The 23,034-nt window shown below is 36.7% G+C and overlaps 1 protein-coding gene and 1 long non-coding RNA gene across 3 annotated transcripts in view; both read left to right on the top strand.

The window, feature by feature from the left end:
- zmat4a (zinc finger, matrin-type 4a) overlaps positions 1 to 6,646 on the top strand; it is a 58,677-nt gene extending 52,031 nt beyond the window's left edge. Inside the window, exon 7 of the mRNA XM_060883333.1 lies at positions 5,756 to 6,646. Coding sequence (XP_060739316.1) covers positions 5,756 to 5,783 — 28 coding nt within the window. The 3' untranslated portion in view covers positions 5,784 to 6,646. The remainder of the gene's footprint in view (positions 1 to 5,755) is intronic.
- Positions 6,647 to 14,861: 8,215 nt separating this feature from the next.
- On the top strand, positions 14,862 to 22,586 carry LOC132854359 (uncharacterized). Of its 2 annotated transcripts, none has more exons than XR_009649246.1 (4): positions 14,862 to 15,106; positions 22,025 to 22,136; positions 22,275 to 22,343; positions 22,438 to 22,586. It is a non-coding gene; the product is annotated as an uncharacterized LOC132854359 (long non-coding RNA). The 2 variants fall into 2 exon arrangements; XR_009649245.1 differs by having other exon boundaries at positions 22,025 to 22,155.
- The last annotated feature ends 448 nt before the right edge of the window (positions 22,587 to 23,034 follow it).

Raw genomic sequence — 23,034 nt, 5'->3', positions numbered from 1 at the left:
CCCTATAATGCAGCTTATTATAGGGAAACTTCTTCCATGCATAAATCAATGGCAAGTCACATTCGAGACTCGTGAGGAGACTGAGAGAGAGAAAAAGAAATGATGTGATTGTTAAAATTGATGATTGCTGCTCTGATTGGACAAGCCCACTATATCCACAATGTTGAAAAATAATCTACCATCACATTTATCAACTTCTTACTCATATTTTCCAAAATGATAGTGGTCCATAGGCCATATGGTCATGGTCCATAGGCTTATCAGGCTCTCACACGTTATCCACACTCTTTATTTCCATTGCTTAAAATATCAAAATATTCTTCAATCTCTCAGTCTTCCATGTTGAACCTCCAAACATGATACACACCTCTATGAACACCATATCTGTCTCTGAGGTCTACTGATTCATTGGCTCTCTAGAACTATGTCTTAAACTTTCATCATTCCATTACATCCAATCAGACAATTGAGGAGTTAATGTGCCTCAAACCCTAAAGCAGTGAGGCTGGAGCTGATGCTTCTTCTTCTTCTTCTTCTTCTTCTTCTTTTAGAATTTTAACATCAAACTGCAAATTGTCATTTCCAATCAACATGCAACTAACGGGATTGTTATAAAAGTGACATTTTTGTTGAAACTGGATAGTCGAATAGTCCATCAAAAAAGTTAATCCAAGAACCTCATGACATTGCTCAATTTTTGCCTTAAATAAGCATTCCGCCATTCTTAATTTGCTGGAAAATTCTGTCTCACATTATAGCCTACTCTCGATTTCGAATGTTCTGTGTAGCTCTGCAGTTTATCCATGTGAAAAATAAACACGTCTCCACAGAGAGTAGAGACAAAACAAGAAGTATTGATTGTTACTTTCACACTTGCCCTTTTTCCCCCTCAGCTGCCAGCACATTCTACATGTAATCCTAAGGGAAGAGGTTGCAAGGTGCACCTCTTTTAAAAAAGCACTGCCGTCTCTAACATTTATTTATTTATTTATTCATTTTTGGTCACAGAACAGCTTTCAAAGTTGAAAAAGTTCAGAAAATTTTAGTGATGCCAAGTGCGTTTTTATATCCTGACCAAAAGAAGTCATATTTTAGGACATGAACGTGAGGAGACTAACAATAAATTATTTCATTTGCAATATTTCAACATTGCCGTGTAGCTAAAAATAACTGTTTGTCCAAGCTACAGCTAAAAAAAAACAACCTCATGGTTACAAGTTTCATCTGCATTACTGATCATAATATGTCTAATCAGGAGTGTGAACTTAGCTGGTTAGTTAGCTGATATTCTAACTAAGAATGATTTGTTCTGGCTTCAGTGCACATCACACAAAAAGAAAACATTAGTGTGCTAATTAGGTCAATTTCAAAGTTTCATGCTATCAAGAGCAAAAAAAGACTCTTAAAGTGAGTGTAATGCTAAACTGGCAGCTATGAGATTAATTTTTTCTTCCTTGTGTCTGAATGCTGCAGTATGTGACTCATACTCACAATCCACCTTTATTCTGCTTGCTTAACCCTCCAGCTTTAGTGAGAATATGAGCGTTTGATGTTTGACTTTGATGGATGTAGCTTGAGACTTTGCGATCTCTCTAAAGCCCACAAGTATGACTTGAATGTGCCTCAGGATGACTTGTTTATCACCAAACACCATTCCTCATTTCCCAGGTTAAAACTCAAGAGTCCTGCTCATAAAGTCGTGAAGAGGACAGGAATCTGAGTAGAAAACAGGAGGTGATGAGAAAGAGTGGAAGGAAAGATCACCGCGGCTTGTGTTGAGTGTGAAATATAAATCTGTCAGTGCTATAGTGCAGTGGTAATCTGTAATGCTAGCAGATGCACTAAGGCTATAATAGTATTATGGCTATTAAAGCTGCAAGCAGGATTTTTAGGGGACCAAACATCCAGACATTCACAGACGTGCTACATGTTTTGCCTAAGCAATTGCAGGAAAGAAGAGCTATAACTTGAGGCAAAGGGATTCAACAGAAATTTTTAGTTTGTTACTACAAACTTCTTGCAAATTTAAAACATCTAATGTATTTACTGTGTTTTTTCATCAGTTGTAATGTTTAATGCTCCCTTTGATAGTATTTATTTAGACAGGTTGCAAAATGATGTCAGCCAAATTTGATGAGGATTAGACAAACGGTGCAAAAATGGCAGTTTGGGCATCATTGTAACATTTGACAAGTAAGTGGTACTGTTCTGAATTTGTTATACAGGCTCAGGGCATGTTTCTGAAGATGCTTACCAAAATTTGTTGTAGTTCAGATACAGCTTCATGACCTGCTTTTCTGTCAGATTTGTTGGCTCATTACAGCAAAACTGTAGAGCATCATATATTTTTGAGAATGTTTGTGAGGCTTACTCAAGATGATACAGTATATGGTGACTTTAGTGATGCCTGGGCATTATTTAGGAGGAATAGCTTTGGACAAAATCCAAAAAAAAAATTTAAACAAATTCAAATACTGAAAAAAGACAAGAAAAAAAAATTGCTTATAATATGTCAAGCAAAGCATAAGGAAAGATGTATATTATATTGAAAAAAGGAATCAAAGTAACTAGAAGATAAATAATAAAAAAAATGTTGAAGGATGTAACAAATGCATTTAAAAAACAATACATAAAAATGCAGCTCAAGGGACAGAGTAGAAATTTGAAATGTAACAGGAATTCTAAATAAATTATTCTAATAAAAATAATAAATTGTGTAAAGCAGAGAATTGTAGTTCATACAAATGAAATGCAATGTTTTAATGTTACAACAAATACATAAAGCAATGAGAAAAGCAATTATAAAGAAAAAGAAATGAGAGCCTAAGGAACATAGCAGAAAATAGAGTAAATCAATTTTCATAAGTCTCCTGAGAGTCTCATCAGGCAAGCCTGGCACCACTGCGAAAACCAGCTTACACACTCAGTGAATCATGAACAACCAAACAGCTGGGGAGGTTCCCCTGACTGTTCCACGAAACACAAACCAGAAGTGGACAAACAGGAAAGAAAAAGCTTTCTTACGTCTTCATCGACAAGCTTAGAAGAAAAGAGGTATAAAGTAGTAGAGAGCTCTGAAGTATCAATGATGTCTTTTCATCCTCCATAACGCAGTAAGCGACCGGAATATGAGTTTCACCTGCTAATAGATGCCATCTGTTCTATCTTTCTCTTTTAATTCATGTACAAAGTCGACCTCCTTTCCCTCGAGTAATTAGTTATTCGCTTTGTAGCGAGAGCTAGCAAAGACCAAAGTAAGCCATATGGCAAGTGAATCCTTCTAAAACTAAGAGATTCTCTGAACAATTTCTCAAAGGATCACTGAAAGTTGCACCATTGTGAATCTGCTAAACCCCGAGCAGCATTTTTACTACTGAATTTTTTTTTACAGGTCATTTTATTGGAAGTGTTTGTGTTGTAGCATAAGCAAAACATATTGTATGGTTCTAGAGTTCCAGTTTTATTTAAATTAAACTTTTCGCAAAAGCACCAAGTGGCATCAAGCTCTTGTTTAGTCCCACAACGAGTTGTTGAAAGTGGAAGACAACTTGCCAAAGCACAGAATTTGCAACAGCCATTGCATTAGAAGAGCACTCACAATGTAAGCAGCCTCAGAATACAGAGGTATAACAAGAGGTACAAGTAGGGTATATATGTTTATACCAACATCAGTAGTTTGTTTAAACACTACTTTGTACTAGCTAAGGCACATGAGCGGCGATAACTATGCCAGCTTGTTGACACAATACATTTAAGATGGTCTGTATGTCAGCACAGCACTTCCAAGAGCAGCTTATTCCAGAGCTTTCTGGTGGGACTTGGTAAAATTCAGCAATAGATAGTGCTTTCAAATTCCTTCATCTTTAAAGAGAAAGAAGTCTTGTCGCACAGGCAGAAATGCTCGTAGCTTATGCATATTAATAAACCCTAAGCTAAGGCCCACGGTACATTTTCACTACAGTGAACTGAGGATCTGAATTTTGTACAGCGCATTAATATGTAGATGGCCCATGCTGGGAATGAAATGAATAATCTGCTTCCATTTTTCAGATCAGACTGGTTATAAAATTGAAAAAAGTGGGAAATTATTAGGTCATTTGTCTTTTTTTTAAAGATTGTTGAAACACACAGGAATGGAAATCTTGGAGATTTTGAGGTCTATTTCTGCTACTAAGAAGGGGTGGACTTTAATTTGAGACAATCTAAATGACCTTGTGTCTGCCTTAAATATATTCTTGAATTATGCAGATGCTTTGGAAAAACAGAAGAAAGATGAACGCCTCTTTGTGTTTTAGAAACTTGCCCATTTTTACTAACCTAATACTGCCCTTTAAGCTTGGCATTTTGAAAGGGATGAACAATTGACTGGGATGTAGACTGTGCTGTCGAGACAGATCAGGGGCCTTCAGTTGCCAAGGTAATGGCTAAACAATGGCACTCCCTGTCTTTCACCCAACTCAAACAGACCATTAAAATGTCATGCTATGATACTGATGCTTTGTTTTCTATCTTGAAAAATAGGAACACCTGTTTTGGCAGTGTAGAATAATTAACACCTAAAAACTGTCCTCTTGAGCAATATAAATGTCATTGCTATGTATTACTATGCAATACTGAAATATTGATTTGTTTGAAGCCACAAGTAAATTGTCCAGATGATAACCTGACTAGTTGCCATAGGTAGATGATAGGTTGTCTGAATCAAATCTGATGGCTTTGGTGTTTAGAAGAAAACAAAATGATTGAAGTTGACATTATTTAAAGCTGCGCTGGTGAACCTTATGTTGTGAACCTTAATGAGAAAAATGTAATCCCTGTTGCTTTGATAACCATTTGAGCAAGCAGGACATCCTTGACTTAAATCCAGATGGTTTTATATTGCAATGCCCAAACCATGAGCACCGCCTTAAACATAATACTGCTGCTGCAAATCTATAATAATTCAAAAAATCTACAAATGCCTAAAGGGTTCAATGAGAGTGAGCTATTTACCCAGTAATTCTTGGTCAATGGATTTATTACTTATCCCACCAACACTACTGAGGTACTTTGAACCAGTCGACTCCTTGTGCAATACTTGTCCAATACCTATACCATTTCACTCCCATATTGCTCAGATCCCTCTACTTATCTATATATAGATATCTACTTATATATATATTTTTTTTTTTTTTTTCTTTTTTAAATGCACCTAAAGCTGTCCTTTACAGCTTTATATCCAGAAATTCCCCCAGCTCAGCACTCCAGCCAAGGTGCCATTATTCTGAGTTCATATAAATGACACTCTGGCTATTAACCTCCAGCTATGGCAAAAGGACTACAATGACCACTTGTTAAGCCCCTCATGTGCTATAACAGGTTTGATAAGAGGGATGTGTTAACAGCAACAAGACAAAGAGCAAAAGTGAGAGTATGTCCATATAGATAAGGCACAAGTTCGGCTTGTTTATCTGTTAGTCTCAGTAAAGAAGGTGTGGCCTCTCACAAGTCATCAATCTGTCAGTCTAATTATATTTCATGCACACATTGATTTCATTACCTCAAGTTAGCTTGAGTAACTTTTGGAGCATGTTGTCGGATAATAAAATGTAAGTAAATTGGATTTGCTTGATCAAGTGCTATTTGACAGCAGATAACCACCGGAATACAGACTAAATTACTGCTTTAAGGTAACATGCTTTCCTTTTACAGTGCATGCTAATATTTACTCTGTGCACTGATGTTGTGTCTCTCTGTTTGTCTTCCTCCCTCACAGCTTAAAGAATCAGTTATGTGTCCAGTAACGTGGTGCAGGAAGCTAACTGTCAGATTGATTGATGTCACACGGGCTTTGATTAGCTCGCCCAGAATCTCTGCCACTTCCCTTTGTCTGTTACTTCTTCCATGTCTGCATTTTGAAGTCGCTGTCTGTCCATCCAAACCAGGAAGACCAAGATTTATTTATTTATTTATTTATTTATTTATTTATGACTGTAAGAATGTCATTATACCCACTGCTTAAAAAATACTTCACATTTTATTTTGACAAACACATTGCATTTTTCATGTCATGTTTGTAGGATTATTTACAGAACCGTATCTTCTGTCTCATCCTGTATGTTTGCGGGTTTAACAGCTTCGACTTTCATTGCGTTCTGTCAGCCAGGGGTTGCGATGATGCATGAACAATTTTTTTCTTTTTTTTACCCAGCTAAGCAATATGTATTAAAGAAAATCAAATGTATTATTAATGAAATGGATTCTGACTTAATAGCAACACTGAAAGAGAAATATGGCAAATAGTACTTTAAAGCCAGATATACGTGCATCTCACCTTGTACAACAAGGGCATTGTGGGTAATCTGTTAGGAGATATGGCCATATCATCAGGGTTTGAAATACTAAGATTTCACTAGTACTTTGGTTTAAATTGACAAGTGCAACACAATGTCTTCCTCATTTTACCCCAAATATAGTGGATCAACCAAAATTTGATGTCAGATGTTTGCATTATTAGTTGTGACCTGGAGCTGCGAGGCTAATGAGTATGAAATATTCAAGCCTCCAGTTTAGCATCACTTACAGTACCTGCATGCCCAAGCAGACTTAAGAACAAACCATGTTAATCAACTATATTTGAGATAATGAGGACATGTGTGTAAATATTGAAATTCATCCTAGTTTTAAAAGCAATGTATATGTGTCCATTTTCTTTTAATATATACAGTATATATTACATTTTAAGTGTGACCATAGAATTCTTATAGGTATAAATCTAAGATAGAATTATAATAAGACTTGCATTGTCATTTTATAATAAATTAATTAAATTATTTGATATTAGGAAGAAATACCATTTATTTTTATTGTCATTAATGACTGTGTATGTTTGAAAGTCATTTTATGTTTGGTATGTGTCTGGATATTTGATTGTTTTTTGTTTTTTATTATTAACAATAGATGCATTATATAATATTAAAAAGACTGATTGCATTTTTAAAGAAAAAGTTCAGGAGGGAAAAAATAGACAATTTCTCTGTCTTTAGTTTCCTATCTGAGTTAAGAGGTTAATGTCGAGTACTTAGCCAGAATGACATTGAAAAGCTGACACATTATGCTATCTGAGTTTTTACAATGGAGCTATGAGGCTAATGTAGCTAGTTTACAAATTTACAAATGGCTTTATGAAGCTTTGAAATACAGCTTTACAGTTCAATTAAATCTCCAAACTTGGTCTAGTATGTAATTGTGCCAAGTAGACATATCAATCTGGTTGTCCAAAATGACATTTGGCTCATTTTTATAGACAACGGAAGTCCCACTGTGTCCTAAACCACATCTGCAAGTCTAAATGACCCGATGTTTTTGGAAATGTTGGTACTTGCTAGCAAATTTCCTATATAGCTCAAATAGAAATCCATACACCAAAAATAAATTGGCTTATTCATTACAATCTGTATGGGAAATTGTGTACATTTTTTTTTTTTCTAAACTTTTGGATTGATCTCCTTAATGTTTGAAAAAAACTTGAATAACATTTGATAATAACAATGCCGATTCTGTGCACGAACAAGTCAGCATAAATGTTCTCAAGAATTGGTTCTGAGTAATTGGGTTTTCTCATTGTTGCACTGAAGCTGTGTGTGAATGAATGGTGGTGTGTTCCCTTATAGAGAACAACCTTCAGTTCTACCTGAACACACTCCTTCTTTGTGCTATTGATGATGTGATCGACTGTAAATACTGAATAAAAGATGCTTGCAGCCCTCTTAAGTGGTCTAAGTGTTTCCAAAGTCATCATTGGTCTTTTGCATTTTTTTGTGGGTATTTTTTGCTTAAGTTGAAGTTTTGTTGCATTTAAATTGCAGGAGGCAATTTACATTTAGATTTAACATTACATTTACATCCAGAACAAAGTACAAAAGTGCTTTTAAGTCTCTATCATTGAATACATTAATTCTGGTTTACTAGGTTACAGCCTTAAGATCCCATTAGCCTAAAAGACTATTAAATTATTATTTTTTTAATACTACACATATACACACATATATAAGTGCTAGTTCAAGTATTTCATGAAGAAGTTGGTCTTCATCCGTCCTTGAAGATTGAAGAAACTGTTTGGACATCTAGAGAAGTTCATTCCACCATCTAAAAGCCAGAACAGAAAAGAGTCTTGTTGTATACTTACCTCTTACTCTGAGAGATGGTGGGACCAGTTGAGCAGTGCTGGTAGCTCTGAGGGTGTGAGGTGCAGTGCAAGGAGTGACGATGTCTTTGAAATAAGAGGGACCTGGCCCATTTTTGGCTTTGTAGGCAAGCACCAGTGTTTTGAATCTGAAGCGTACAGCTACCACAAGCCAGTGGAGGTAGCGCAGCAGCGGGGTGGTATCCAAAACTTAGGCAGGTTGAAGACAAGTCGTACAGCTGCATTTTGGATCATTTGCAGTGGACGAATTGCATTCATAGGTAGACCTGCCAGCAGTGAGTTGCAGTAGTCCAGTCCTGAGATCACTAGAGACTGAACAATTACCTGAGCAGTCTGTGTGGACAAAAATGGCCAAATCTTTCTAATGCTGTAGAGCAGGGGTGTCAAACTCAAATTCACAGTGGGCCAAAATATAAAACTGAGATAAAGTCACGGGCCAAACTGAATATTTATTGAAAAATTAACTGCAACTGATATGTAATGTTCAACCTTTTTCATATGGAAAGAAACTTTAGTTTTGCTTGAACACAGGATTTGGAACAACCGGAGCTTGATATTACAAACTCAAGAAATTACATTTTAAATAAAAGACACATCAGTGGTGTTCACTCACTCACTCATTTTCTACCGCTTATCCAAACTACCTCGGGTCACGGGGAGCCTGTGCCTATCTCAGGCGTCATCAGGCATCAAGGCAGGATACACCCTGGACAGAGTGCCAACCCATCGCAGGGCTCACACACTCTCATACACTCACATACTAGGGACAATTTTCCAGAGATGCCAATCAACCTACCATGCATGTCTTTGGACCGGGGGAGGAAACCGGAGTACCCGGAGAAAACCCCCGAGGCGCAGGGAAAACATGCAAACTCCACACACACAAGGCGGAGGCGGGAATCGGGAACCCCCAACCGAACCCCCAACGTGCTAACCACTAAGCCACCGTGCCCCCCAAGTGGCGTTCATTTCTTGTTTAAATAAATAAAATAAATTATGCCTCTCACTGTATCATTTTAAGTTCCTTTTTAAAGTGGATCTTTTTCAAAACCAACAACAAAAGAACCAAAAATAATAATTTCATTCAATGAAAATCCAACTTTTCGACTAATGTCTTCTTATGTTATATTCTTTCATTACAGACACGTTAGCTCCGCACACAAGACAAACAGTTCTGTCCTTTATATTCGTGAACAGATAATCTGCCTCCCACCTGTCTTGAAAGCTCATATTGTCCATCAATATTTTATATATTATTTGGCCATTTTTGTGGAGGGTGGAGTTAACTTGCCCGATGTGACTGTAGCATGGTTGTTAACGACTGTCAACAGAGAATGAGGGTCGCTTGCTGTTCGTGACTATGCGTCAATACAGTGGCAAGGCATTCTGGGACTTGTAGCATTAGCAGGGCATGTGGCTAGACAGCTGTAAAGCACATTTGATATGATCTCGCGGGCCAAATATAATTACACCTGAGGGCCTGAGTTTGACACCCCTGTTGTAGAGAATGAACCAACATGAGCTTGTCACATTAGTGACATGTGAGGAAAAGGACAATTGATTGTCCATGGTTACCCAAAGGTTGTGAGCTGTGACTGAAGGGGAGATCAAATGATTTTGCAGGGATATTGCAAGATCATGACTTGGGGATGAAACACCTGGGATGATCAGAGGTTCGGTTTTGCTAGGATTGACCTTCAACTGATGAGCCGTCATCCATGATGAAATGTCTGCAAGACATGCTGAGATCCGAGCAGAACCTGTGGTATCTGAGGATGGAAAGGAGAATATAAGTTGAGTATCATCAGCATAGCAGTGGTAAGAGAACCCATGTATGGAAAAGGTTCACCAAAAGAGTGAGTATACAGGGAGAAAAGGAGAGGAATTTAGCTAGGTACAATAAGAAGAAATCACTCAATTGTAGCAGTTACCCTTTCCCTGGCATTACAGAAGACATTAATGTCACTTGCTTTTTCAGTTAAAACAGAGGTCAAATAAACAAAAAACAAATCAAATTAACTCATGAGAATTGCCAAGTCACTAAAGATGAAAGGACACAGACTGTGAAAATCACATTTGCTTTTGGTTGTGGTTCCTTTTTTTTTTTTTTACTTGACGCTGAATTTTTATATTCAAGGTGACCTTTGATTCAAGCCTCAATGTTGTGAGAAAATAGAATGCAGTGGGTTGGGAATGTGGTCTTTAATGGTCACACTGGACCTTTGGCCTCACTGTTGTCTTTCTTTTTCTACTGATATAAAAAAACTAACCACTGACCTACCATGTGGTAAAATTTTGTTTGTTTTTTTTTCTTTTCACCTCTCTCAACTATGACAGATGGTATAAAATGTCTCACTCTAAAATTCATCAGCGGACTTTGTGTTCTCCTTCACATCAACATCAGGTTTTCTAATTTTACTACATGAATTATTCATGGATCTATTAATTTATGGCCTGGATTTCTATTCGTATTATAGTGACATATTTCAGTGCCATAGTTTCCAAGCTTCTGTTAAATGCTTTTACCTTTTTTAATTCTTTATTATTTTAAAGGGTTTATTGGGTAATTAAGGGTTTGCTAGCCTCCTAAAAGATTTAGGTCCTGTTAAACCTTGCTGTAGAGCTTTTTAAATGTTCTACTTCTGCTTTAATATTCCATTGTCGATAGAAAATAGATGAGACCTCAAGGTGGTGCACCAACCTGTAGTTCTTTTGCTAAATGCTGAACACAGATAATGTTACCTTGAATACTTTGTTTATTCATTGGAACAGTCACTTTTTTTTTTTTTTTTTTAATGAATGTAGTTCAAGGAGTCATTTCTGGCCACATTAACCTGTACTAAAGAAATTACTAGCCTACTGCACCTCACCCCTGCATGCCATCTGACCTTTACAACTGATCACAGCTACAAGTTTTCCCCACATCAACCCTTGCTGCTTTCCCACCACTGGTTTCCTGTTGCTACCTGCATCAAATTTATTCCTTCCTTTGAGCTTTTAGAATGGCTTAACTGGACACAACATCCTTCAAGGTACAAGGAAGGCATGTATCAGTACTCTTCTCTATCTGCTTTCAAACAAAGATTTACACCCTTACTATTCACCATGTGTGTACTGACCTTTTCCACAAGCTGTGTACTTAGACTGTGACCTATGGAACTAGCATGAAGATATGTATAGATAGTTACTAGAACCAACATCTGTTAGTTGTTCTGGATAAGAATGACTGCAAAAAGCAATAAATGTAAATTAAAATGAAAAGTATATACTGTTAGAAGTAATCTGATGAAACTGATAATCCAGATAAGTAAATCCATGGGTAGATGCAGAGTTATAAGCAACAATAATGTTCATACTTCAGTCTTTACCAATTAACTTTTTTCCAAAACCATTACCCTAAAGCATAAGATTATATGTGTATGTGTCTTGTATTGATTGAAACTCTAGCATATTTTTAACTACAAAATGGCAATGTGTTTGCTTTTTTCAAGGTCCTGTTATGACCGTTGATGTGCTAGCTTTAAGATCTGTTAAACTTAAGCCTTCCTACTAATTTTACCTCTCTTCCTCTGCCTACAGTATTTGCATGTCACCATCTAAGCCACAGATGTAGAGTTTTCTGATTAATGGTGACAGAGATATGGCAGCCTGTCAACAGACCAGAGTCATTAATTCCCCTACTCTCGAGGACATTTAAATAATGTAATATAAATGGAAAGACATTCTGATTTCCTCGGCTGGGCACAGAAGAATACAAGGATGTGGTTTAGGTAACTCTACACACCTCAGAGGGCTCTTAGAAGAGATATCATTTAAAAACAAAGAGCTGAAGCATAGAATTGAGTTAAGAGTTTCATAGCGGTCTAGAAATCAGTTATGGGAAATCTTTGACATTTAACAAATGCAAGCAAATGTACTATTGCAGCCTAATTTAAAATCAAAGTCCAAATTAAAAATTTGTTACCATCAGCCTAGATTTCTTGTCACATATAATTTTTTTGGGTTCAGGCACATCAAGGTCAATTACGCAGTGGGTAGTCAGGAGAAAATGAACATATTGCCTCAAGAAGAAAAGGGCAAAAAAGGAGAAATTGATTGAAGGTGAATCCTACTGAGAGCTTTAGAAATAAACATTAAAACCTTAGATTGAATCTTTAAATGAAGTAAGAATCTATAATGGGATTTTAGCACTGAGGTGATGTTCATATCAAAACAGGCAGGACTGAATATAATAATAAATTAAGTTGTACTAAAATCAAACTTAAATAAAACTTTTAAAATAAAAGTTTGGTCCTGCCAATCATGAATGGATAAAAATAACTTCAGTGTGGCTTTCTGTTATTGAACATCTGTACTGATGTCTCAATCAGCGATATGTTTCGGTGATGTTAAATATGTTAGAACATAAGAAAATTTGGTGTTATTGCTCTCACTCTCTCGTACTTTTCCCTGGAAGTTCAACATGGCACCTCATAGCAAAGAACACTCTGAGGATCTGAAAAAAGTATTACGTACATAAATACGGCTTAGGTTATAAGAAGATTGCCAAGACCCTGAAACTGAGCTGCAGCACGGTATCCAAGACCATACAGTAGTTTAGCAGGACAAATTCCATTCAGAAAAGGCCTTGCCATGGTTGACCAAAGAAGTTGAGTGCACGTGGTCGGCATCATATACACTGAGTGCACTGGGGAGCTACAGTTCAAGACCACTCCTGCAAGACCACTGCTTTGCTAAAGAAGCTGAGGGTAAAGGTGATAGACTGGCCACAGAAGGTGGAAGAGCGCAAGGTCTCTAACATCCACCAGATCTGTGATGTCGTCATGGAGGAGTGGAAGAGGACTCCAGAGGCCACCTGTGATGCTCTAGTGAACTCCATGCACAAGAGGGTTAAGGCAGTGAAAATAATGGTGGCCACACAAAATATTGACACTTTGAGCCCAATTTGGACATTTTCACTTAGGTGTGTACTCACTTTTGTGGCCAGCGGTTGTTGAAAATTAGGTTATCTCTTCAGTGGTTTGAAAAGCCAAGCCTGCATTTCCAGGATCAAGAATGGTAAATTCATTGAAACCCCTTACCATTCAGAAGAAACCTGCAAAAGGTGAACAGGAAGACAGTGATTTACTTAAGCGATGTGCCTGAATATCATAAATGAGTTCATTTTTGTAGTACTGAGGATATAAAAGTTATTATTGAACCATGACACCGCTGGAGACTCACTATTAGTCATGCACATGTTGCACTTGCAATTTATTCAAACCTAAGAAAGAAAATGAAGGAAAATAATATTACTGTTTAAAAGAAATTGTAAAATGTCAAATAGTAATAACCAGACAACGAATATCTCAAACTTTATCAGTACATGAAAAGATCAACAGTGCATATTTGCAGCAACAACTTTTTATTTTTTTATTGACACACACTCATTCACTCACGCAATCACACACTAGGGACAATTTTCCAGAGATGCCAATCAACCTACCATGCATGTCTTTGGACCGGGGGAGGAAACCGGAGTACCCGGAGGACACCCCCGAGGCACGGGGAGAACATGCAAACTCCACACACACAAGGTGGAGGCGGGGATTGAACCCCGACATTGGAGGCAAATGGGTTTTATAAATATAAAAAGTATTGAAGGACAAATTCTAACCAATTAGAACTGCAAATCCATCAGGTCTCTTGTATAATTTTTAATGGTCCAGTTTTCAACAAGGAAAATAAATCACAATTGTAATTAAATCTTGACTTTTTGCCTTTATTTCCCTGACTGCACTGCAGATGCTCTGCACTGTAGGCTTTTTGTTTCTTTTGTTGTTCCTGGTGACCTCTGTTAAACGTGAATATAAGATCAGAGGTTCAGTAGTGCAGGCTCTGATCCAACTCTTGACTGAAATATCAAAGACCCAACAGACTCACCATGGAAGAAAACAAAGAGGATGATAATTGAACATGGCATCTATAAAGTAAGCTAGGACTATCGAAAAACATGTCAACACTATTCAAAAGTTTCGAATACTGAGAGTGTGTTCATGGAAAGAGTTTCTCCATTTTCATAAGTGTATTATCTCATGTAAATTCTAGTGGTTTTTAGGAGCTTACTCATTCATTTATCTATCCCTTAATCCATTTATTTTTCTATACCACTTATCCTATGCAGGGAACCTGAAGCCTATCCCTAGGGCCTTGGACCAAAAGGTGAAGTCCATCAAAAGACACAGTCACAACATACATTTTTGAGATGCCAATCATCCTTAGACTGGGGAAGGTACCTGAAAGAAACCCCAAAGCATGGGGAGAAATAGCAAAGAGGTGTGGGGCAAATGTGGTAACCACTAGGCCAACCTGCCATCTTGAGCTGAGTATACATTCTAATAAGCTTGTCATGATCTACTAAGGTAGTGGTACAGTAGCTCTAGTGGTTAAGGGTAGGGCAGTGGTAGCTCAAGTGGTTAAGGCTCTGTGTTTCTGATCTGAAGATCAGGTTTCAAGCCCTAGCACTGCCAAGCTACCCCATTGGACCTTTGAACAAGACCCTTAACTCTCCTTCTTTCAGGGGTGCTGCATAATGGCCAACACCAGCTTTCGACTTATTCTTATTTAATGTGACTGAGGAGCATGGCCACAGTTTGACAGTTCCACCCCACACCACCAGAGACCCCATCACCAAAAGAGTAGGCTACTTCCTGCTCAACTGAACATTTATTTTAAAGAGTAGGGGGTGAATTAATGCATTATTCATAGCTTTAAAGGCCAACTGATCTTCTGAAGTATGCTCTGAACTAGAGTGAATGTGATTCTCTGCATGGGGTCACCATTTTTATTCATTTGGAAAAGGAGGAGGAGGAGAAAAAGAGCCAATCAGATCTCCATGAAGAGAACAGATAGCTGTGGCCTCATGATATTCAAGGTAACAAGGTAGGTATGAATTCTTTTCATGTGTCTTGTTTCAATTATTTTGTGTAAGAACAATAATATGGCTGTTTCCTTACTGCAAACTTTTATTCTGACCAAAAACTGGAAGAATTTGCTATTGCATATTACTTTATTTTTCAACCCCATGATATTTGTATTATCTACATGCTAATATGAGGTCCATTTTGTATGCTAATAAGTGTTACTTATGTAAAATCATGTGCTTTTGCTATTTTTCATCTCTGTTTACAGTCTAAGTTAATAACCTTAAGGGGTTTGTGCTAATACTTTGCTAGTTGTGAAGATTTCACTTTTTTATGCTAGCACTTGCTAGCAAGACAGCCTAGCTAGCAGGAAAGATTGTTGTAATTTGTTGTGGCATAAGAGGAATAAAACACTTGAAAATACAAACTAATAATTATTTTGTGTTTTATTCCTTAAATAACACAGAGCCAGCTGCACAAGCTTTGCTCATGATGGAGCTGTGATTACTGTTCAGAGTCGGGCTAGCTATATAGTTGTTCAGTTAAAGTGTGTGTGCAGTGTGTCTTTGATTTATTGATCATTTTTCCCTTAATTAAAAGTGTCTTTAGGGGCAGATTTTTTCAGTGTGACTGAGTGTGTCCTGAATACTTAATGGGTTATAAGGAAGTGCTAGTGGGAGCTCCAGTTTGGTGGTGTTGGCATGTAAATATACAATTCCTTAAAATACAAAAGGCTGTGAGTTTCAGAAAATACAGATGGGAAATAAATTCTCTCAAATTTGTTTGAAGGCTGATTTATCTGCACTCTCAGCACATTTGGTTTACACAAATATACTATGTGTATACCCCAATGATCAGTGTGTACCCCCCCCCCCCCCAGCCCCCTTTAATCTCCAGTATGCTGTGAAGTGGGAATGTTTCAGTGGACTGTAACAGATGGTGTTCTGTGTAATGGACCATCGGGTTAGTGGTTGTGCAGCTTGTTTCATTGCTCTGTGGAATCACTGAGCCAGCTGCCCAATTTTTGTCATTTAGTCTAATATTTGTGACCCTGACAATGCTACACTTATTTTTAAGCATGAGGTATTTGGCTCTTTCCTTTTACTCCTTTGATCTTAGATGGAGAATATCTGTTCAGTAAGACTGTTGCATTCCAATTAATAGTATTGTACTGTAGGTATCAGTTTTATGGTTTGTGGTTAACTGATAAACAGCCAAACTTTCTTAACTAAACTTTAAGCTTTGCCTAGGTCAATCAATTTTCTTATTCAGGGTATTTTTTTTAAACTTTTCCAAGCTTTGGCAGTATCTTCAGGGTCATTTAAATATTTTTCTAGTTTTGCCTTGTATTTGGCTCCAATTATCTAGCCCTCTACCCTGACCATTTCCCAGGTCCTAGAAATTCTTCCACCACCATGCTTTACTGTTTGAATGTTGTACTCAAGCCAATGAACAGTATTGGGTTTCTTTCAAGCATTCCACTTTGTGCCAGGGCTAAAAAGTAAATGTTTGGTCTCATCAACCCAGTGTTTGTGCAGTGATTTGTGTAGTGTGAAACTTGAATATCTTCTCACATCCTGTGGATCCTCAACGTTGGATATCTCAAGCTCCAGCTTTGTGTAATGGGCTACTTTTCTGACTAATCCCTACTTCACCCAGTTACTGAATTTGGTAGATAGTTTGGTTATTAAAAAACAACAAAAAAATGTTTTATGAAAAAAAAAAATGGCTGGAGATGACTATACAGTAATTAACACTTGATATCTTGAAATTATTTATAAAGATCCTTGAAATTCATGATCCTTGTTTCCCTTAAAAACTCTGGGGACTTCCAGGAACTATATTTCAGTTATTTGAGAATTATTTTGAGATCCTTCTTGTGCTTTTTTTTTTCTGCAAGTTAAAATCATTCAAATAATTATGTGGCTTCCAATGTCAATTGGCCCAGGAAACAAATTTGGGTGTTTTTGCAACTAATTATTTATATTTGTAAATGATTTAGTAAAACATCTAAAGGTTTTATTTTCTTACTTGTGCTGTATGGGACATTCCATACACAACATAATTTAAAACTAGGAATGTGTGCCTATAGCTATGTCATGTTCCAGCAAAAAAATATTCTGAGGTTGTGCAGGAAATCCATCAAATAAGTTTCACAAATGAGTTTTCCGAAGCAAGTCTGAGAATTCAAGAAAGAATGCCGTAGCATTAAGCAAGAGGAATATAAATCTCACCAGAGATTTAACACATTAGCATGCTAGAATGCAAAATCTCTGGCTAGACCTCCAATTCGGTTTACTTTAACCCTTACTGCTGCACAAATGTTTGACCTTTTTTTTTCTGTCTGAATATTAATATTGGTGGTCTGAGCTGCCCAGAATAAGAGCCTGACAGCCTCTCTAGCATCAGGTATCCTGTTTCCTGAGTTTAGTTTGCGCTGTGCCTTTATTTCTCATTTCTCTATTGCGATCCATTATACATGCTTTCCGTTTCCTCCAGCACTCTCAAACATTTTTGACAAGAGCCTTGTGTATATACTGTATAAATCAGATACAGCAATAATTTATCATTTTCTCAGGAGTACAGGATGGAGTTAGGGTGATTATATGCCTATTTGACAGGAACAGCATTATGAAAGCAAGGCGAACAGATTTAAATAAATAAAGGCATTTTTGCATCATGTACTGCAATTTGTAATGAGTTTGCATTCTTAACAGGCAGTGTCTAATTTTTGATGCATGTAACTGTGGGTCCCCCAACACCCCAGCCCCCTTCTGAATGCAGGTTCATTTGTCCTGGTTGTGTATCAATTTTGTTACTGTTTCAGTTTAGAAAATCAGATTATTCTCTAAGCGAGTGAGCCATTCTAAGACAATTTGCTTAAAATGTTGACCAATGGTTTTTTTGATCATAGACAATAATAAAAATTAAACAAATAATTTTGGTGCCTAAAATTGCTCATAATGCTGTTTATAAAGTGTAGAAGAAACTGTGTTGCTACTTAACCGTTTTAACACAATAAGGGCTTCTATAGTGCTGGAAAAATGCCTTACATACATATAACTTATTTGTTGTTTGGCTGAAAGATGGATTAGATAACAGTTTAAAAGGATTAGGATCAATTAGTGATTGTTTTGGTACTTTAAGGATAGTCAGGAAACCTTGGCTTCATGTTGGTTATTGTCTAGATAATATAATGTTCTTAGTAGTATTCTTTTTGACTGGGCTCTAATCCAACAAGTGAAAACCTAAAACATCTTGTTTTATTTATTTATTTATTTATTTATTTATTTGGTATTACTAACAGATGTGACAGGACATGGGCTATTGAAATTGAATTATAAAAAACACAAAAGTTCAAAAGCAGCATAAAACTGCATGGTTAAAATTCAGCCAAAACTGTGATAGGGGTTTGTTACCATGTCATGTTCTCATGGCTGTGAATTTCTGACTGAATCCTGAGGTTTCTATGGTGTTTAAGATGACAGATGTGATAGGATATCAGTCTCAATTGAGTTCTTTTTATGGCTCTTTCCACAGCAAGCTCCTCAGAGGAGATTCTCTTTATCCCCTGACCAAATAATCCTATCAGACCATTACAATAATGGAGATTATCTTCCTTTTGTAAAAGAGCTCTATTAATTGTCAATGTGAAGATGCGATTACAAAAAAAAAACCCACACAAACCCCCAAGCTGTTGCTAATATTTTGCTGCCACTGTCAGATCCTATCAGGTTAGCGCCGTCAGAGACTAACCGTGCTGTGACCTTTCCGTGCTTCCAGTCCTGATGATAAAAAATGGTTCACAGGATGCTTTTATCAGTATGAAAGAGGAGAGGAACCAGCCAAATTGTCAATCTTCTACAGAAACCACTTTCAGCTATTCGCCATGAGGCATTTTATCAGAAAATAAGTCTCGGGCGTTTTTATTTTCTTCACAGTTTATTCGGCGAGACCCTTAAGAAGCACGGTTGTTAAATTCTTTTAGTTCTTGTTTCCTTCTTTTAGCTGACTGATTTAAACACCACACTGGATGAACAGCAAAGCTTTGAGATATATCATGTGGGAATATCTGAATTAGAAATCTGTATATTGAGACCTTTTATATTTTGTTTAATGTGGAACAAACTGGCATGTCAACTGCCCTTCAAAAGTAAATTCATTTTGTACCATGAAATCAAATACTCTATAAGCTTATTGTGAAGTCCAAGCAAAAAAGCTTCCCTATTGGGTAGTCCTTAGAAACTATGCAAGATTTGTAGTTGTTTCTCCATGGTGCCACTGCCAATTCTTTTAATGTAATCCGGTCATCATTAGAAATTGATTTGAATGTTAGAATAATGATACGCTCCACCATATTTCAGCTTGACTGAATTTGCTGTTGCTGGAAAAGAGCTGGTTATGCTTATCCCGGGTCATAATGAGTCACCAAATACCCCAACCTCTGCGGATGTCATGTGAATATGTGCAATCAAGGTTGTTCCTGTACATTAAGGTCCAGAGTAGAGAGTACAAGTATATTAATTTTAGGGCAGAAGAAGAAAATTCTAGTAAAAACAAGTGCGTTCCACCATCCTAATTAAAACAAGAATGTTCCAAGCACTTTCTAAAGATATTGGAGTAAAAATTCCACAAATTCAGAATCTTTGGTGCTTGGGGCCCTAAGTAGTTGACATTGCTATCATTCTAAATGCACTGGAACTGTGACAAATTTCTCCATAATAGTAATCCTGACCTTTTTTTCCTCTTAGACACCTAATATGGCTAGTCACTCTCCTGTTCTTTGTTAGTTGTTTGGCTGCAACCTGGTGCTAGCAGATATGCTATCAGCTTTGTATTGAGGAGTACTGGATGATGCTTGAATGTGATATTGGACATGACCCATAGAGTTCACCTGCTTAAACCCCACACGCCGTCTGCTAATCCTCCTGTTAGAGTTCAAAGTGTCAAAGCTTTCATTCCCTCTTATCTGATCTTGGTTCACATTACAGCAGGTGCGTCCTCTGATAAATAGCAGATGGCCATGGAAAGATTTTTACTTTTTTTAAAAAATAACATGGATAATATATTGGTTAATAGAAATAAGTTGTTTATCAAGTAGCTTATTGAAAGTCTGTTAACTAACTGACTTCATCATACCAGCCTGTTGATTATTTTTCCTATAGCAACATGCCCTCTAGTGTTTCTTTATGCAATGATTCATTCTGAATAGCAAACTGCATTGCTGTTTAAAAACAGCTAAACATTCCATATTTATACTATAGTATGTGTGTAACTCTGTTTATAAAAACCTTGATATTTAACACCCAAAGCACAGCTGGTTAGTATATTGAGTTGAGAATATGAGGTCATACATGATGGTTAAAGTTATAACAGTTTACCACAAACTCTTCTTGCTTTCCTATTTATTACTTTACAGATGACTGCAGGTTCATTCAATTCCAAACACATTCAAGCTAGTCAGGGTTTGACTTGATTTCTAGAAGATGACAAGTTATTGATGGATAAATGCGTAAAAGAAAGAGAGGAAGTATGTGAGAGCCTTTTCTGTATAGATGTTTGCTCTTGCTTATACTGTACTGTATGTGGAATAGCTTGGTCCAGTGGCAGTGCCTGAAAGAGACTCTTTCACGTCATGATTCATTCATCACAATTATTCTCCTTTATCCTTGTTAGAGCAGTGGTGGGTCAAGGTGCATATATCCCATAACACTGTGCATGAGGCAGAAATACATGCTGTATGGGATGCTGAGTCTAGTGTGGACTGATTAAGTCATTTGCTGCTCCCAAATTAGGTGAGAGCTTGTTGATCTTTCTCCGGTCTGAAATGTAAAACAAAAATGATTAAATGTACACTTCCTTGTACATACAGTACTATCATTAATTTAAACTAGCCAAGCAGCATTATTTACATTAAGTGTTTAGACAGTGGGGCAGATTTATTAGGGCTATTTACAGTTGTAATGAGGAACTGAACTCATTATTACACCAAAGGGCTTTATGATCGTGGGCAAAATCTCAACAAAAACAAAGAAAATTAGGCTGCTTTGGGGAAAAGTGAGAAGATAGTGTGCCCTTCCCTCTTTCACTCTCTGGCTCTCTATTGCTTTAGGATAACATTATGCAACAGTGCATGAAGGATGTTTCAAATGGGTCAAACACAGAAATGTGTGTAACCTAGCTTGACTAGCAACCTGACAGTGGATGCATGTGGCTAGAACGCTAATTTAACAGTTAAAATATTGTTATCTGTCTAAATATGTTTGCTGGAGGTGTGTTTGATCTGAGTTACACAGACTCCTTGTCTACTAGATACCATTTCAAAACATTAACTTCCTTCAATCTTGTAATAAGATTTAGAGATTCATTATTTCTTTTGCTTATTTATTCCAAAAAAGAAATAATAATCAGCCTATCCAAGTAAAGTATGGTTTGACATGTTCTTTGCTGCATATTAGTCTAAATATATCAATTTCCTGAATCTGGGACATCTGTAACCCTGAATATGTTCGATGCATTTGTGTCATAAGGGAGTAGCATTTCCATATACCACATTTTGTCTGGGGGGAGGGGAATGTTCACATCAAACGCAAGTGAGAATTCATGTTCAACATTTTAATTAAGAAAACCACACATGAGGCAACTCGCTAAATGAACATGCTGTGAGTCATAAAAAAGTTCATTTGATATTCAAGGTTAATATATAAGGTAAAAAAAAGTCTATATACTAGAAAACGGAGATTATAAATATCCACCATCATTCACCCATATTCACTCAGACTATGGAGATTTTAAATAGTCAATATTTAAATCATGTTTTCATGTTAATTGAAGAAATAAGTTACTGGAGGAATAGAGTAAGTAAAGCTTCTTATTCCCTAATGTGTGTACACATATGCTGATATCTATCTCTAAATCTGTTGTATTTATCTTCCAGCAGTGACCTGATGAATTGAAGTAACCTGAGGAACATGGCCTGATACTTTTACCAATACAAATGTCTCTGCTATTTCGGGCCGAGCAGCAGTGCCTTATTAACATTTGCTCAGGTATTAAATTCACATTCATGTAAGTTATACCACAGTGCTTTTAAATTATTGTTTTTGACTAGTCAGACCATATAGATTTTCTATAACTCAAGCTTTCAAATTAGTATTGATGCAAATTGTGATGGTCTATTTCTACAGGCTTGAAGTAAACATGCATCTATTATAAAGAGAGATGACTCCCATGATGAATATGATATCGCAAATAAAGTAAACAAATCTACAGATTTTTTTTATGTACTAGGAAATAATTGCTACACCCTTATCCACAGCAACTTGTATTTTTACCTCATTTTTATACAAGCGAGCCACTGAGGGCTAGGGACCTTGCCCTGTGGCACAGCAGTCATGGCTTGGTGGACCTGGGATTTGAAATTGCAACCTTCCAATCAGTAGTCCAACACCTTAACCACTAAGCTACCCCATCCCCAAAGACAAGATGTGCTGATTATAGCCCAGGGGTCTTTGATCTTCACAATGGGATGGAGTGAGTACTTGAAGTGACACTTAAAAAAAACAATCGCCTGATTAAATCAGTGCAATCTGGTGTGGTTCCTGCTTTATTGAAATGAAAACCTGTGCTTTGCAGATAAGATCGAACACTTCTGGTCTAGCCAAACAGGAATTTCTACTTAAATAAATACTAGCAGTGCTAAATTTATCAATCTCTTATTGTGTGTAACCAACTAATTACATTTAAAGACTAATAATACAAATACCATTTATTGTGGCACCACTGACTTATTACCCCAAGTTGCTACAGTATACAGTGTGTGTTTTATATATATATATATATATATATATATATATATATATATATATATATATATATATATATATATATATATATATATATTTTATATTTATATCTCACTCAGATTTGAAACACTCAGAGAATCTT

This window comes from Tachysurus vachellii, chromosome 12, assembly GCF_030014155.1.
Source record: "Tachysurus vachellii isolate PV-2020 chromosome 12, HZAU_Pvac_v1, whole genome shotgun sequence".
In the NCBI taxonomy this organism is placed as follows: domain Eukaryota; kingdom Metazoa; phylum Chordata; class Actinopteri; order Siluriformes; family Bagridae; genus Tachysurus; species Tachysurus vachellii.
This window is presented reverse-complemented; position numbering and strand designations above follow the sequence as displayed.